Source organism: Anas acuta, chromosome 22 (assembly GCF_963932015.1).
Source record: "Anas acuta chromosome 22, bAnaAcu1.1, whole genome shotgun sequence".
Lineage (NCBI taxonomy): Eukaryota > Metazoa > Chordata > Aves > Anseriformes > Anatidae > Anas > Anas acuta.
Window position 1 is genome coordinate 1964330 of NC_089000.1, and position 17884 is coordinate 1982213.

General features: G+C 49.5%; 1 protein-coding gene across 4 annotated transcripts in view; it reads right to left on the bottom strand.

The window, feature by feature from the left end:
- Positions 1 to 17884, bottom strand: part of EPHB2 (EPH receptor B2) — a 115392-nt gene that overhangs the window by 12323 nt on the left and 85185 nt on the right. The window contains exons 6-9 of one of the 4 annotated variants that reach the window (XM_068658193.1): positions 7087 to 7211; positions 2131 to 2293; positions 1351 to 1459; positions 1023 to 1135 (exon numbers count right to left, since the gene is read on the bottom strand). In XM_068658193.1, the coding sequence (XP_068514294.1) occupies positions 1023 to 1135; positions 1351 to 1459; positions 2131 to 2293; positions 7087 to 7211 (510 nt within the window). Of the gene's footprint in view, positions 1 to 1022; positions 1139 to 1350; positions 1460 to 2130; positions 2294 to 7086; positions 7212 to 17884 lie in introns of all 4 variants that reach the window. The other 3 variants (XM_068658192.1, XM_068658195.1, XM_068658194.1) reach the window with 3 other exon arrangements.

The following is a 17884-nucleotide window of genomic DNA, read 5'->3' on the forward strand; positions in this document are numbered from 1 at the left end:
CAGCCAGGGGTTGATGAGGAGAACGAGGGTGAGGCAGGCTGCACAGAGAGGTTGAAAGCAGGAATGCTGGCTGTGAGGAGTGTCTTGCAGTGCATGGGTATATCAGAAGAGGCAGGCTGCATGAAAGGGCATGTTTTGTATTGTATCTATTACAGATACAGATATATAACATTACAGGTATAAAAATGTCTATTATATAGACAGATACAATGCATAACATGGCATATATATATATGTAAAAATATAGATGGATAAATCATATCTCCTAGGATCCTGGAAGCAAAGGGATGGGCTATGGTCCACAGGATGTAGGCAAGCTGGGGAAGGGGTCTCTCTGCTGCCCACAAACTGGGAAAAGCTCAGGAATCCGAGCAGCAAGATAGGGTGTGTTAGGAGGGGCTGCACAGCAGAAGAGAATGAGGTTTTGGGGGCACACGGAAGGGTTTGTGTTTGATGTTGCAGGGGTCTGTAGAGCATGCATGGGTGCCCACTTCATGGTCAGCACCCAAAAGCACACAGGTCTGGAGAGCATCAGCTTTACTAAGCAGGACAGAGACCTAGAGCACAGGGAACAGGTGAGGAGATCTAGATGATGCAAGTGGGGATCCAAGCTATGAATGTCACTCTGAGCTATGAATGTCATTCTGGGGGATGCAATATGCTGGTTCAGAGATGCACACAGCATGCTACAGAACACGTCTAGGAAGGGCATAGGGAAGCAGAGGCAGTATTCAGTAGATGCATACTGAAATGAGGGGAAGAAGGGAGGGTAAGTGGACATAAGCCAAAGGCACATAATGCAGTCCAGATCTCTCCAGTGGCTTCCTGAAGAAGCTCCACCTTGTTAGACCCCAAGGGCAGAAGCTTTCTTAAGGCAAGGATCAAAGAAAGGATCTGGCCATGTTTCTTGGAGCCCTGGCCAGCACAAAGGTCCTCCTGTTTTCACATGCACACACGTGCCTGGCTAGAGACCCTGAGCCCTTCCCGCACAACACAAGGAATGAGTGAACAGGAACACAAACCCAAGAGAGAGCGGACCCCCAGGCCTGGTGGGGGACCACGGTACGTACTGTGGCCACTGGTATAGTGCTGCAGCTTGTCAGTGTACTCGGAGTCGGCACGCTCAAAGCCCCGTCTTCTGGAAAGAAAGGCATTCCTAAGCACCGTGCACAGACTGATCGAGGCTGAAAAATGTGCTGTGGGGGCATCTTTTCCCTTCATCCCCACTTCTATCCCTGCCACCCTTCCTCTCTAATTGCCGTCCCCTCGCACAGCCCCAGCACAGCGAGCCTCTGGGTACCCAGCCCTGAGGCTGATGTGAGCTCAGGCTTTGCACTCAGACTGACCTACCTATTGCACACAATAATGATGATGACTACAGCAATGAGGAACACCAGTCCTGCTGCAGAGGAGCCGATGATGAGCGGCAGCTTCTCCTGGACACTGGTCTGGTACTCAGCTGACATGCAAGGAAGAAAGAATGCGTTACTGCACTGGTTACAGGGTGGGTAGACACTAATACATTCATCAGGGCCAGAGCCCAGGCCTGAGCAATGGTCTGTATTTGCATGGTTATTGCTAACATGTTTCTTGGCATGGATTTTTTCTGGGCTAGCTAGCCCTGTCCCAAGCGTGACTCATGTTGGCTGTGAGGGGGATGCTCCCCAGCAGAAAGGCTGGATGGAGCTATCCTTTTTGGGTGGGAAAGTCAGTCCCGTGGAAGCATGCTGTGCCTTGCTACTTGGCCTCAGGGCCAGAAAACTGGCTTGACTTGTCTTCTGTAGCTGCACAAATTTGGCAAGTAGAGACCCAAAGCTGTATTTGTCATCAACATCTCTGCAGATGAACATCATAAATTTTGTTCCCTCTGAATCCAACTGAATGGACAGGTCCTCATGCCAGAAAAGCATGGCAGAAACTGGCCTAGACTGTGTGATTCCCTGCATGGACCACCAAGCACCCATGTCCCTCACCAGTTCTTGCCAGATTGAATAAATGCATGTGACTTGTCAATGCACCCTTGATGGGACTACCAGGAAGGGGAGAAGCACCACTACCCATGTATCTCCATCTCGTTCAAGTCTCTGTAGGCCTTATTTCACATTTATGCAGTGACAGCTGAAGACTTACCTTCAGTCATGGTCTGGAAATACATCTTGCCACTATACCGGCCATACCCAGCCACAGTACGTGCCCGCACTTGGAAGACGTAGATGGTGCCAGCTTTGAGGTTTTGCACTGTCACAGTGTTGGTGGGGCTCTTCACTGTTGTTGAATTTAACTCACTAAGATCCTGCCAAGAAAATACACACATGTCATCAGAAGGGAGAGCCCAGGCACTGGACCGTGCTCCAGAATCAGGCATGGCATGTCTAGAAGGAAACACAGAACGAGACAGAATGGGTGGCACAGGTTCGGTGACTGGGGAAACCACAGACCTTAGCAAAACATTCATTTCTCCAACTCCGTCTGCCAGCAGGGAACTACAGAAGAAGGAATGCGAGTAATGACATCACTTGGCTAAATGCCACATCTCAGGAAATGCTCTGATAAAGGTGTCAGCCTCAAACACCAGGTCTCCAAGTCTTGAGCTCAATGGGAATAAGAATTGCTCCCCCTTTCTGCACCCACTTTCTGTTAGCACCATTCCCCCACTCTGTCCTGTGTCTGATCCAGCCACAGCACCCTGCCTATTTGATCTTCCCCACTTTCTTTGGCCTATGCTGGAGGTAAAGCCCACCTGAACAAAGAGTTTGGGACCCCAGGAGAAGTACTGCGACCACCCCTCCGCACAAGGCCTGCTTCACCAGTAACCATGGTTAAGATTTCAAACCCAAGGAACTGAAGACGAGCTGTGAGTGTGATTCCCCCACAAAAGGACACACACACACACAGACACCAATTTCTAAATGACATTTCTGTAGCTATGCTGCAAGTGCTTATCCTTTCCGGTAACACCTCCAATCTGGCAGGTCAGGTTGCCTTGGCAGGATCACTGGTTGCAACAGATCAGTAGCTGACAGCTCAAAATCTGTGCTGGCAAGTTCACAAGGGAGTTACTGAGAACTACTAACTTCAAGTCACTGCAAAGGGCTCGGCAAGCCCAACAAATCCCACCCAGCACAGGCTTGCCAGCGAGGTGAGATAACCTCACTTCTCATGAGCAAGCAGGCAGGGACTGACAAAGAAGTCACACAGACAGGGTCTGCACAACCCCATCAAGTGGGACCTGTGATTGAGGGACTTCTCCCAGCTGTGAAACTCCACTGGGGTGACAGGGAGGAATTTCTTCGTGCTACCATGAGATCAAAGTGAGACTCTCAGCAAGGAAAGTGAGAAACACATCCATTCCTCCTCACCAATGTCTTCAGCAATGGACTCCTGAAGGACAGAAGGTATTAAACAGGCAATCAGGCACAAGCCCTCTTCTTGTGTTTGAGATTTCCTCACACTGTGGTGCAACTTGTGCACTCTGTTGCTCTCATACTGCTTTGGCTGCCTTTGCTTTTGACGAAGCAAAAGTCAATGTAGAGCCACTCAGCTTTGTTTGCTCCTTGCCTGGAAGGGGCTGTGTCATGCTCTTGTCTTAGCCCTCTCAGCTGCTGGAGCACAGGATGAGTCAGAGATTGTCTCAGCCACCACTGAATGATGGAGCTTGCCTTTAGGGCAGCTGATCTCCTTTCTTGTCCTCCCTGCACACTGTTGACTTTGTTTTCACGTTCAGCCACTTCTGAGAGCAGATCTGGTGCCCTCACTCACAAGCTGTTCCAGAGGATGCTCTGCAGCCAGATGCTGGGGTATGAGCAGCATTAGAGGCCCACAGAGAACAGCCATTCCCTGTGGTCTGCTGCACCACTATCCTCTTCACGTTCATGGGAGAGTCTGGTGGCTCATGCTGGAGTAGAATTGCAAGTGCACTGGCATTTGCGAGATAGATTACACTCATGACCTTGGTTTGTGCAGACTATAGCTGGAAAGCAGACAAAGAGAACATTCAGGGAGTTTACTTCTTCTTGTATTAAGTTTTTGATTCAGCAGTGCTCTGGTGTGGGTAGCTGGTAAGAGAGTGGTCCGGCAGGAATGGATTTCTCCAAGCGTGCAGTCAAACTTGGAGGCTTGGCACTGCTGATGGCATCTCACTGCAGCATAACACACAGCAGCTCTGCAAATGCCTGAGACTCCACCATTTACAGTGTTCAGGAACAGTTTTGCCATGTAGACCTGGCACTGAAGGTGCTTGGGTATCATTGGGGTGATTGGTATTTAAGACTAATGACAGTGAAAAGCTCCAGTACAGGTACTTAGATAAAAAGATCTTCTCACAGAAAACTTACTGCCTGGTTTGCCTGAGCAGGCCTCAACACTCCCTTGGACCTTTTCCCAGGAAGGTGAGGAGAGAAATAGGTCAGCAAGTGTTTACAGTTATAGTGCCCAAGGGCTCGGATGAAACCTCCCAGGCCTTTGGATGGCATTAACGTGGTTGTTTTAAAATCATTTGCCCAACTGTTCGAGGGAACCTCATCCCCACAGACCCTCATCCTGGAGGACTTTAAATTGAATGCCATAGGCACACTTAGGATGATTTATAGGCTAGGAAACCGACATCTGTCTGTCTCAGGAAGCTGTGTTCATGCCTGTGCTCTCTTTTAATCCCCTCTTGCAAGGAAAGAGCATTTATGTGTCTCCACAGTCCCATAGCTGGAACCAGGGTGAGCGTAACTCCAGTATAATCACTCTCCTCAAACCTCCCTAGCACCTTCCATGAAGCCTAGCTGGGTAAAACTTTAGAATGGCTTGCCAAATCTCTTATCAAACCTACTCTTTCCCTTTGGCATATTGCTCAGACATCATCACTCCAGCAACCTGCTTGTTCACTTCAGACAACTCTTTTACCCTTCTGAGCTTCTCTGGCATGTCCAGGGCATCCCAAGTGGTTTAAAGTCTAAGCCCCTTGGCTGTTTCTCCTACCTTGCTTTTGCAAGGCTTTTCCTGCTGATTTTGGTTTGAGTTTGGAAATCCTAATTCAAAATAACATACTTCTAACTTCCTGATAGATTTGATCTTGAGTCCTCACCTGATTCCCCTTCCTCTAAGCCAAATCTAAGCCGAAACCCAAGGCTGATCTACAAAGACTTTCTTGATACGCACATAGTCTGTGAAATGCCCAAAGGATTTTCAGAAGTGGCTTCATGTTTTATCAGCCAAGAAAAAAAAAAAAAAAAAAAAAAAGAAAGCAAAGAAAAATAAAATGTCAACCAGCTTAATCTGGCAGACAGCTGCTCTGTGCGTGTCAACAGCAGCAATCTGCTGTGGTTCCTGAAGCAAACAGTGCCACACATACAAAGCTAGCCCATAGCTGGATACCAACTAATAACATGGCTGAATTTCAGCCCCATCAAGAAGGATGCTCAGAGGTGGTAGGAGGGCCCTGCTGGCGACTCTGGGGATGGATCCATGGGGCCCATAGCTCCCAGGCTCTTCTGGGGTGAGAAATGAGTGTCTGTATGGACAGCAGCAGTCTGGGTGTTAGCAGATAGGTTGTGGCTCTAATTAAGCTGCCTCTTCAACACTCAAGACACTATGGGATGGCAAAGGAGGAGAGTTAGTGAATCCAGAGCTGATCCGTAGTAAAATATCCTGCATCCAAAGCACTGATCAGCTGAAGCACTTGAATACATTGGCTGCTGCTGACTGCTACCAGATCAAACCTCGTGTGTGCAACTGGGACTTCAGAGTAAAGGCTAACAAAGAGTAGTTTAGGGACATGCCTTCTGAGAATGACATACAACTTTGTGGAGATAAAGACACACTTTCCTTCTCAACCAAAGCACTGGCAAAAATAATAATAATAATAAAAAAAAATATATACCAAGATGTTCAAATACCAGGGCAGAGAGAGCTGCAGCAACAGTATGTGGGGCAGCTGGTGCTGTCCTCTCTGCCAGTGCCAGCACCCTCCCAGGAATCGAGTGCCAAGAAAACCATTGCACAAGTGTGGCTCGGGCTGCTTGTCCTTGTGATCAGGGACAAACTGTGTCCAAATCTCTGACAACAGGGGGATTACCTTATACACGATTACCTTGTGGTTGGCTGCCAAGAGAGGCTACGAACAGCAGCTTCCCCTTTAGTCAAAAACCCCCTCTGTTTACAGCCTCCCCCAGAAAACCAAGGGGAAGGGGAAGAAAGAAAGAGGATGAGATTAAGAGAAAGCAAGATCGGGAGAAAGAACTCCTTGAGATCATTCTGCGTGTCCCCAGAGAAAGGACCCCTCTTGCTTTCCAGATCTGTCTTGTTACTTTCTCATCCATCTTGCCACATATTCTGGGATCATTTCCAAGGGTCAAATAAAAGGCTGTGATTTATGCAATATAGGTCAGGACCTATTTAACAGCCTACGAAGAAGCTCCCCCACCTCCCCATTCTCCCTCTGGCTCTTGGTGATGAGAAAATAGGTCACAGGCAGGCAGTGGGGGGGATTAATCATTTCTTCCAGCAACTGCTGGGAAAAAAAAATCAGTTCCATTTAATCATAAAGCTTTTTAATTAGTTAGTTTGCATTTTTAACATATAGTTTATAAGCTCTTGTGCAAGGGGGCAGACTCTTGGAAGGAGAAATATCCTGCTTACCAGTCCCCACCTCCCCTGGGTATCACAGATGAAGCTCACCAGCCATGCAGAGCTTGGCAGGTCCTGGGACCAACATCAGCATGGCCTTCAGGTCCCTCAGCAGCCACACAGCTCCAGACCCGTAGGACACCACTCCTCCATAGGGAGGAGGTGGAAGGGACATGCTCCTCAGGGAGGAAAGAGTCAGAGCTGTGTGATCCTTACACATCAGCCTCCCACTGAATCAAATCAGCAGTGCAGTATGTTCCTTACATGCAGTGCCTAAGCATCAGGCAGGGTCCCCTGGAACCACACTGGACTCCAAAAGGTTGACAGCCAGTGCCACCCACCTGGCCAGCTGCAGCGAGAGAAATAACCTCCTCAGTAGTGGTTAGACAAATACAGCAGCCAGGGTATGCCCTTTGCAGCACCTCCTCTCCCCAAACCCTGCAGCTGAACCCTGCCGAGGTCCCGCAGTACCTTCTCATAATATTGCAGCTCGTAATCCAGGATGACTCCATTGGGTTGGTCAGGCTGAGACCACGAGAGGGTGATGCTGTCCACGGTGCGGCTGACCTGGTGCATGATAGACACAGCTGAAGGAGCTGGAAGAGAGAGAGAGAGAGGTCTCAGTCGGACGCTGGTGTGGATTTGACCCATATCCCTTCACTGGATGCAGGCAGGCGTGTTATTGCCATTTGGAGCTACTGAATTTTCTTCCAGCAGTGGCAGGGCTCTCCAAGGGTCAGCAGATCCTGAATTTGGCTGTTTAAAGGGAGCAGTTAGGGTTTCCGCCGATCACTAAAAATTCATAATTAGAAACCATGTAGTGGAGCATACAGCAAAACTGGAGAGAGACAACTCCCAGGCAAAATGAGCCTAGGTTTGGGGCAAACAGAGCCTTATTTCCCTGGAAAAGTTCTACAAGCCCAGCAATATGCAATCCTCCCTGCTTGCCATGGAGCAGTAGGAGGTTTTGTACTTTGAAATTTGCACAGAGAAGGTTTATAAGGCACAGACAGATGCAGGAAGCAAGCAGCTTCTCTCCTCGTTGGTATGCTGGGTCTGCAAGTTGAACATGCCAATCAAGGGAGGTGCGCACAGCAGCCTGAGCATGCAACATAAACCTGACCTGACATGCTGACAATGGTGAGTTCTCCTCCTTGTCAGAATGCCCTGGAAATAGTGCACCCAGAGACTTTTCCCACCAAACAACGGGACCTTCCAGCAGCTCCTCAGACAATCCAGCCAGCTGTCCACCCCTGCACTGCCCATGAGGCAGGCAGGCACACATGGCCAGGTAGGAACATTTGAGCCATTCTGATCCTGTTTGCTGTGGACCAGGGCAGGTGAACAAGCAGCCAGGACTGCTTCAGATCTGTTTAGCTCGGGTGTCGATTGCAGAAATGCCGCGGCATTGCAGGTACCAGCCTACAGCTCTCTGCCTGTGCTGACTCCTCTTCTGTGGCTGACACCGGTGAGCTGAGCGTCCTTGCCCACCCTGCACCCAGACTGCTGGTGGCACTTCCAACACAGCCTCCACTGAGGTTAGACTGGAGGCTACTCCAGACCTCAAAAAGCAGCAAACCCAGGCTTGGAGAGTGATAATTCCAGCACAGTGTCAGCCCTGGCAAGCCTGACAGAGCAGACTCACTGCATCAGCAGCTTGAGGGCAGAGAGGAAGCCTCAGGGGTGGGAGAGGACTGGAAAGTAGAAGTGAGAAAACTTCCCCATCACTCACATTCCTGGCCTGTTACAAATGGATGCAGAGAGGCTTGCACTCAGAAGAGCTTTTATCAGGTCCAAACCTTTCAATATTTCACGGAAGAACGACCCACTTGACACCCACTCTGAGAAACAGCTTGGAGGAGAGGCACAGAAAGTAAAGCTCACCCACCTCCAGCCTGGTTTTCCTTGGCATCATGAGCAGTGACCGAAACCATGCCAGCTGAGGATGTGCATTCACAGCAATAGTAGGACTGCGCTGCTTCGACCAGCGTGGCTACAGCACATTTCTTGCACAGCATCACCTCCCAAACTCCAACCCCTCGATCCTTTTCTGGCCAAGCCAAGCCTTTTGAGACACAAACTCATTGCTCACCAGTCTCTAGTGATGCATCTCAGAGACGATACTCTCTGTATCATCTTACACCTTCTCTTTCACCTGATATACTCATCCTTATTGCTCCAGTCCCACTCCTTCTTCAAGGCCCACATTTACAAACTGCTGGGATTAGTTTCTCATGCTGGTGCTCAGATAAAACACAGGGAGCATTTCTGGGGCCTGTCAGCTGTTGCCAGAACTTCTTATTTTTCACATCAACACAGATTTCATAGGATATCTGCAATCTCCAAGAAAAGCACTTCTCTTGGTGGAGAAAGGCTTTGGAAAGATGTGACCAAGCTACGGATTGCCCCACAGCAGGGATTGGGTTTTGATGGGGATGGGTACAAAGCCCGTGGGCTCTCATACATCTGAACTGCACGTGCTCTGTGGACTGATCCCACAGTCGCACACGCTTTTCCAGGACAGAAGCCATGTGTACCCAGAGCTGTCCCACCACAAAACCAGGAGGTGACCATGCCCCAGGAACCAGACACAAGTTCAACGGTTGACCTCGCAACTGGGGAAGGTATCCTCTTCTATTTCCATGCACTCCCTGCCAACACGGAGAGGCATGGCTCTTGCAACGCTGCTCCTGCTTCTCCAGGCAATGCTGAGGCCACTAAAAACAATAACAGCTAGAGCAGCATGTGTGTAAATCATTTGTGACCACCCATGGCCCAGATGCCTGAGTACTTGGTGAACATGTGCTGGTGTTGTGGTTTAACCCGGCAGGCAGCTCAGCATCACACTGCTGTTTGCTCACTCCCCCTGTAGTGGGATGGGGGAGAGAACTGGGGGGAAAAATGTAAAACCAATGGGTTGAGATAAAGACTGCTTAATAGGACAGAAAACGAAGGGATAATAATAATAATAATAATAATAATAATAATAATAATAATAATAATAATAATAATAATAATAATAATAGAATGTACAAAACAAGTGATGCACAAGGCAATTGCTCACCACCTGCTGAACAATGCCCACCCAGACCCCAAGCAGCAGCAGCACTCCCCGAGACAACTTCCCCCAGTTTTATTGTTTAGCATGCTGCCACATGGTGTGGGACATCCCTTCGGCCAGTTTGGGCCAGCTGTCCTGGCTGTGTTCCCTCCCAGCTCCTTGTGCACCCCCAGCACCCCTGCTGGCAGGCTGGTATGGGAAACCAGAAGTCTTTCACTTAGAGTAAGCACTGCTCAGCAACAACTAAAACATCAGCGTGTTACCAACCCTGTTCTCATCCCAAATCCAAAACACAGCACCATGCCAGCTACTAGGAGGACAATTAACTCTGTCCCAGTTGAAACCAGGACACCTAGCTTGGCTCACAGAGTTAAACGGTGGGGCTCAGGGCTTGCCTAATCCAGTTAAGAGATGTTTAAAGCCACTTCTGAAAGGGCACCACAGATACTGTCACACCTTGAGACGCTTCACACAATGCCCTGGGAGCTTGTGATAGAGGGTGCTGCAAATGGGGAATCAAAACTTAAATACAGCGTCAAAAGCACCCCTGAAATTTAACTCTGCTCTGTTTTGGGAACAGCAATGCATAGTCCCTGTGCTGGCCTCCTGCATATATGGGAGTACACCCAAGAATAGAAAAACTGTACCCAACAGCAGGATGCCATGAATTAAGCCTTAATGAGGCAAATACACGACATCTTAGGGTGGAGGCAGGTGAGATGAATGGCTACAGCAACTTCAGCTCTTTTCCTACACCTACGGTGAAGGCATCTCAGGATAAGCAGGATTGTTCCTCCACCATTGCATCTTCTCAGTAAGTGTTCTTGTTCCCAGAGACATCAGGAAAATGTCCAATAATAAAATCACTGAAATATTTAGGTCAGGAGTGACCTCTGGAGGTTTCTAGTCCAAATGGCTGGTGAGTATCGTAGAATCATAGGACAGCTTGGGTTGGAAGGCACCTCAAAGATCATCCAGCTCCAACCCCCCTGCCATGGGCAGGATGCCACCCACTAGATCTGGTTGTCCAGGGCCTCGTCCAAGCTCATCTTGAACACTCCAGGGATGGGGCATCCACAACCTCTCTGGGCGACCTGTTTCAGTGTCTCACCACCCTCTGAGTGAAGAATTTCCTCCTAACCTCTAATCTAAATCTCCCCTCGTTTAGTTTAAAACCATTCCCCCTTGTCCTGTCATTATCTGATTGAGCAGAGTCCCTCTTGATCTTTTTTATGAGGTTGAGCAAAGATGGCAAAAGACTTAAAATATCTAAGCTGACTTTCCTGAACTGTTGTTTCTGAATCAGCTGCACACAGGTTACTTCCATTGGGTTTCTGAGTGTTTCAAAGGGACGATAAAACAAACTGCAAAAAGGAGAAGGACAAAAAGAAAAAAAGTTTTTGTTCTTTCAGCCTGCTTTGTGCCAAAGCCTACTTTGTGCCAAAGTGCTGCCCAGAGCACAGCTAAGCTGCTAATGCCAAAGACTCAATGGCAGCAGTTAACCTGTCACTGAGGGATCCATCACCTTGTTCCACAAACAGTGACTTCTCTTTGTTGCCTTGTGACAACAGTGACCACTTCCACGTGCAAGCTTTGCCCAGTGCCAGACACTCCCTTAACCATTGTAAGGTTCTCCTTACTCATGGGAGGGGTTTGAATCCATGGGGATGCTGGAGAAGGGACCTGCCCTGTGACACATAAAGCAGATCAAATTTGGAGCGTCCCAGGTCTCAGAGCCACCATCACTTTGTAAGCAGGGGCAGGGTTATCCTGAAGGTGTCTCCAGGTGTATGCATACAGCAACAATCCAAAATTTAAACAGAGCTGCAATTCTACAGCAGAGGGAATCTTTCTTTGCTCGATTAAAACCCTTGGACCCCACATCACTGTGAGGCAAAATGAATAATTCAAGTCCCTGAAATGCACTTTCCTACATCATCGTTATCTGGTACGGCCTCAGATTCTTTGGATGCCTCTTAGCAGAGCCCCGTGGCTGGAGAAATAAACCGTGCCAAAACCACTGCTGGAGTGTAAAACACGCTTAATGAAAATCCACTGATGTAAAAAGGCAGATGACCTGTCCCCTGCTGTAACAAAACCTGCAGTGCATTGTGAGGGGAGGCAGCAAGCACCTCTCACGTTATAACCTCCCTGGTGCAGAAGCATGGAGGAATGTTAGGGATACTTCTACAGCCTTCACCCCAAGCATCTGCACTGCCACACAACACCGAGCACAGCCAGATCCTCCTCTTGGCTGGGGCTTGGAGCTTTTGCAATTAATCCGATAGGCTCTGAACTGGCTTCCCTGGCTCAGGGGCAGCTCTGCCTGTAAAAGAGGCTGGATAAATCTACAGAGGTCTTTTTTTGGCATTTTTTTTTTCTTTTTTTGGTTGTTGTTGTTTTGTTGTTTTTGTTTGTTTGTTTGTTTTTTATGGCCCACACACAGTGCAAGCAGCTGCCTGAGTTCAGGCAGGAAGCACATGAGAAGGACAGGGTTCAAGACATATTTCACTCTCAGGTCTTGACAGCAGAGCCACATACCTGTAACCTCCCCGAAGGAGAGGTATAACCACTGAGTTTTGCCAACATTGTAATGACAGCTAAACAGACCTTGTCCTCACCAGCTACCCTGGTCTAATGCTCCAAGAGCATGCCTGGACCACTGAGCTCCTCCTGCCTTGAGCAATGCCCCTTGCAGTCCCATGGTGAAGTGTCTCTTGAAGCCAGGACATCCTTCCCTCACTGCTCTGCCCCTCTCACTTCCAACTTTACTGGCTGGAGATACCTGAGACCAGAGTCAAAGTCTGGATGGAGGATCTGAACTGGATTCCTCGTCAGCAGCAGGCTGGACTGTAGCCCAAACAAAGAGCTCTCACCACACAGCATATCAGGACAACTGCACTGGCATACTTAGGAGCCTTCATGGAAGGATTGGGATCATACATCCTGCTTGACTGACCATCTCCAAAGAAAAGTCAAATGCCTGCTGGGGCAGAAACATAAAGTCATGACAGTGGCTTAGCAGCTACATCCACCAGTTCCCTCAGGACCCACAGATGTATCTACTCAGGTCCCATGGACTTGTGCACCTTCAGGCTCCTGAGACGGTCTCGAACCTGATCTTCTCCTACATGGGCCAGTTCATCATTCCTCCAGTCCCTGCCTTTGCCTTCTGGGACCCAGGGCCTTGTGGCTGGAACTCTTGATGGTGAAGACTGAGGCAAAAAGTCATAGAGTACCTCAGCCTCCTCCATACCCCAGGTGACTTGGTCTCCTGTTTCTTTCTGGAGAGGGCCCACAGCTTCCCTAGTCACCACTGGTTTTTAGTAGGCCTGACTCCCAGTGATGTGACACTGCGTAAAAAGCCAGCTACAAAGCTGATGAAGTCCACAGCAAATCAACACCACTTCAGAGCCTGCAGAGCCTCAGCACTGCTGTAAAGATACAGAAAGTCACACTGTGCAGGCTGGGAGGTTGCTGCTGTAAAGGGAATAAAATTGGATGGGACACTACCACCAGCCACAGTAAGGCTACAGGGAGCTGCCTGCAGGCTCGGACTCCTCAAGCAGCATTTTTTGGCTTTTTGATGGGGGAGTTTGGTATGACTGTGTGGCTCCAGCCTCTGGAATGGTGGGGAACATCAGGATCTTTCCACATTTTCTCCCTTGTGATCTGTATATCTATTTAAAATGCTGCCAGTTGCGATCTGCCACCCATTTTGCAGCTAGCCCCCCACCTCTTCCACTCGCCAGGCCTGCAGGCCCAGCCTTCCACTCCTTGCCTGTTTGTGGGTCAGCGCTGTTGAGACCACGGTGTAATCAAAGTGTCTCCATTCCTCTTCTGGATTAGCTGGAAGAGTCAGGTTACAGGCAGCAAAACCGCTATCTCTGATCACTTTAATACCACTAACCCATGTTATGTCAGACAGAGTCAACATTTGCTCTGGAAAACACTCATGACAGAGAGAGAGCAAAGCCAACCCAGCCCATGGCCTCTCCCCAGCAACACTTTGAAATTACCCAGGGGAGAGAAGAGGTGAACAGCTGGGAGTTTTCCAGCATCTCTTTGGAGCCCTTCTGACAGATCTTGGTCCCTGAAGTGTCAGGTTACTGGACAGGGAACTGCTTTTATTATTAGAGGGTCAGCAGGGAATTCTGGCATTTTCAATTACCCGCCTGCAGAAGCGGCTGTGATCTGGGGTCAGGATTAACTGCATGACCTTCAGCTGAAGACAGAGTGGCAGGGAAATGCACCATGATGCTGCAAGGCACCAGCTAGTCCAGAGGCCAAGGGACGGAGCCGTAAACGGGGAGACGGGGAGAAGGCTGCTGACAGAGCATCTGGCAGCAGATGCCTGAACTACTGCAACTGCCCTGCAAATGCGACAAAAGCAGATACTTGGAAAACCTACTGGGAAAAGTGGGATAGCTTCTCTTTTAGTGCATTTACCCAGGGCTGCAACTTTACTGGGTGACCCAGATAGCTCCAACACAGCCGACAGACCCTGTGACGTGGGGAGTGGGATCCCCCGTAGTACCACAGCAGCACGTTCCCCAGGACAGGGCTCCCGGGATGCCCAGAAGCCTCATCTGTTTCTTCACTCCGTGCCATGCACAACTTGAGCAGCTCACTCTGGTGAGACTAAAGGGCGATGCCATGCAGCAACAAGGACGGTGCTGTGATCAGTCATGGAGCACGGGTTGCTCCAACCGTGAAGCCACAGGGCCTGGTGACATCTAGGCTGGGATCCAGGCTCCAGCGGCACTCGAAAAGGTTTGAAATGACAGAAAGACACAATGCTGCCATGCAAGGCTGCAGGCAGGTAAAATATGTATGCGTGCCTACCTCCCCACGGGCTTAGGTGAAGTCTGAAGGATGATCTTCCTGCAATTACTGTAAAAGACAGCTGTCCTGGGATTGCAATGGAAGCACGCAGGAGGCCAAGAAGACCTAGGGCTCACTCACCCTCATTCTAACTCAGCTCCCTTCTGAGAGTTTCAGGGACCCATACTTCTTAAGCAGGACAGAGTGAAAAGCCAGGACAACTCACTTGGTGCTTCCCCACAGACCTGAGTGTCTTGCACCAGTATCACCCCAGGGGAATATAATCCAAATTGGCTCTCCCTCCTTGCTCCGAGATATGCCAGGCCTACGTGGTTCCCAGCAGGTGACTGCCTTCTTAAACCTAAAACTTAAAACCTTCTCCATTTTTCACTGCTCTCTCCTGACATTTAAACACCACAAACTTTCACATTGTCTGCTCTGAGTACCAAAACAGGGCCCTGTGAGACCTCCTGGAGAACAGACCTGAGTTTGAGATGCCTTCCTCTGACACGAGCACTGAAAGCAACATGGTCAGTATTTCACAGCTTGCTAGATTCTAATTTCGGAGGTTCCTGGCCTGTTGCTGGCAAGGTAGCCCAACCAGGCTGATACCTACGTTGTCTGTGTGTGGAGTGCCTGAAAAATGTCCCCGCAAGCCCAATTCTCAGCCTCCCAAGTTTGTAACTGTGAACGCTGGAAAATCTTAAACACACAGCAAGGCAGGGCAAAGCTGGGTCCTGGCTCAGGCTCCATCTGGATCAACAAAGCCTTTGGTGTGAATTATAGCCTTTAAAGCAGTTCCTAATACCACAAGCCCAGTAACTTGGCTCAGGCAGAAGAAGGCTTTTGGCTGTCTTTATGGCTTTTGTTTAACCGAGTTTGTAGCCTTCATCTGCATGCTGCCAACCTGCCCGTGGAGGAGGGCTGGGCTTTGCTCTCAGCTCCGGGAGGAGATACTCCACCGGCACTCCAGGGGACCCAGCATCCAGTCAGGCAGCCTGAGAGAGTGGGTTTGGGGTCACTCAGTGCCACGGTCATTCCCACCTCCTGGCCCACTCCTCGCATGGAAACATCATCTGTTCCAGATCAAGGCAATGGCATCAGTGCAAGGCTGGCAGAAAGCAAGCAAGCTGGCAGAAGCCGCCCCTCCAAACTTCAATAAAATGGCATTTTCTTAGAAAGCGCCTAAATGCAGCCTAAGCTGTTCTTAGGAACATACTAATTCTGAAATTTCAAAACTAGAAAACAGACCAGAGAAATATTTCCTGATAAAAGCTTGAAAGAATGATGCCTGCAGCAGTGCATCCCTTAGGACATACTGAGCCTTGCTAACTTGAGACTGAACTTGTTCCGTTGCTCTCTTCCACAGCCGACTGCCAGGTTGGGTTCCCTCTATGTGCTGGGAAATTCTGGAAATACCAGGCTGCTTTATTTTCTGGAAAGAGCATTTCCTGCCCAGCCCTACCAATGCAGCAGCCTCCCCTACTCTTGCCAGTGGCAGTGATGACCGTGGACCAGGCAGTGGTGGGACAGGCACAGTGAGGACATTCCTGCCTGAATTGAGTCAGGCACTGACTTACCATCTTGCACACAGACAGAGGGGACTCCTAAATCGCAGGGACTCCAAGATGGGCCAAGGAACAAACAGCCAGGTGGCTACGTTAACCCAATTTGATACAACCATCTATTATGGTCAACATAAATGCACCACTGCTCAGTATTGCCCCCAAGCGTATGCTCAGCTGTTCAAACACCATGATCCTGAAATATTTGCTAGTGGCACCTCTCCTGGGTCTGGCCTGTGTCTGCAGCCTCACATACCTGCCTCTGGTATCTCTACCTGCATGAGTGCTGGCACTGAGTGCCTTGTGCGCAAGCAAGCAATTAGCACTGAAGATTGTTTGCCAAGTGGAGCAGTAAAGATAAATCACCCCTCGAACACATAAGCAAAAGGTGAGCACCTGAACCACTCTCTGTTGGCTCCCAGCACTCACACACGGCAGGGATGGCAGCACGTTGCAGAAGAGGGAAGCACTGATTCATCAGAGAGGACTTTCCACCCCCATCCATCACGGATGAGCTTTTGTTTCCTGCACAAAGTCAGATCCAGATGCTATGGAACAGGTTTCTGAAGCCCCAGGTAGGTGTGCAAAAAAAAAAAAATGATCCTCAAACTCACAAAGTAATTTATGCAACAGGGAAACCTGGGAGTCAGCAAGTAGAGGAGCCCACAGAGCTGCTAGTGGGAGGAGGAGAGCATCTGCTAGGACAGCACTAGCCATGCAGCTTATGCCCTGCTTTGCCAGCAACCCTCCAACTGTCCACCACAGAGGCAGAAAGAGGAGTCCTGAAGAGCCAGTAGCTGGCAAAATTCCTACCATCTGGGAGCCCTGGCTCCAGGCAGTCTCCAGTGGCAGAGGTGGGCAGCAAATGTCAAGCCAAATCAGATTTTAGTGGCAATGGCCCCGTGTCTGAGACAGCCCGGGTGACGGTGGGAGTTGGGGATGAAGAGGAGGGTATGGGACACGCGATCCCGTAGTAAAGGGCAGTGGGAGAAGAAGGACTGGAGAGCCAAGACAGAAGGCTGCAGGGCTGTGGTGTGGTCCTGCTGCCACAACACAAGCTGTGGTTGAACTGTGCTTTCACTGAGACATTCCTGTGTAGGCAGTGTCCACAGACAAGAAGGTTGAATTGCTGTTTGTGCCAAGGGGAAAGACAAAGAGAAACGGAAGACAAGGTATATGCAAACAGGCCAACTCACTGCTTTAGGTGTAGAGCATTGTGAGGACCTGTTCTTGCTAAGGGTTTAGGCCTGGCTAGCATGGATGGCTACTTGGTTCCATACGGAACATAAGATCTGGCTGTTTATGTCAGACAAGGGAAGTAGCCATGGGGATGCCAAGCTTTCAGGTGGTTTTGGGTTTGGGGAGCAGGCCAAGCTGTCAGAGAAGCACATACAGTGAAGCCTCCCAAAGAAGAAACGGACCTCAGGAATAACCCTAAAAACTCCTGCTTGCCCTGTCACACAGGCAAACAGGCTTCTACCCTGGCTCCTCTACATGGGAGATAGCTCCACAGCTCCGGAAATTTCTGCTTTTCTACCTAAACAGTATCACCAAGCACTCTGTACCATCTGCTTGTCCTTCTGCTTTAACAGTTCTTCTGCCTTTTTGGTGTCCCTCCAGCCTACCGTATCCTTACCGGCAGCAATTAAATCTCCTTCCCCAAGACTAAAGACACAACTCTGTAACAGGAGTTCTCCTGTGTCCCACTCACCTTATCGGCCTTTCTCTGTACCTGCTACCAGCACAGTTCAGCTCTCTTGAACGTGGGTACCCAGATGTATATGTAATGACCATCTGAAGTTTCACCCTAATTTTTGAA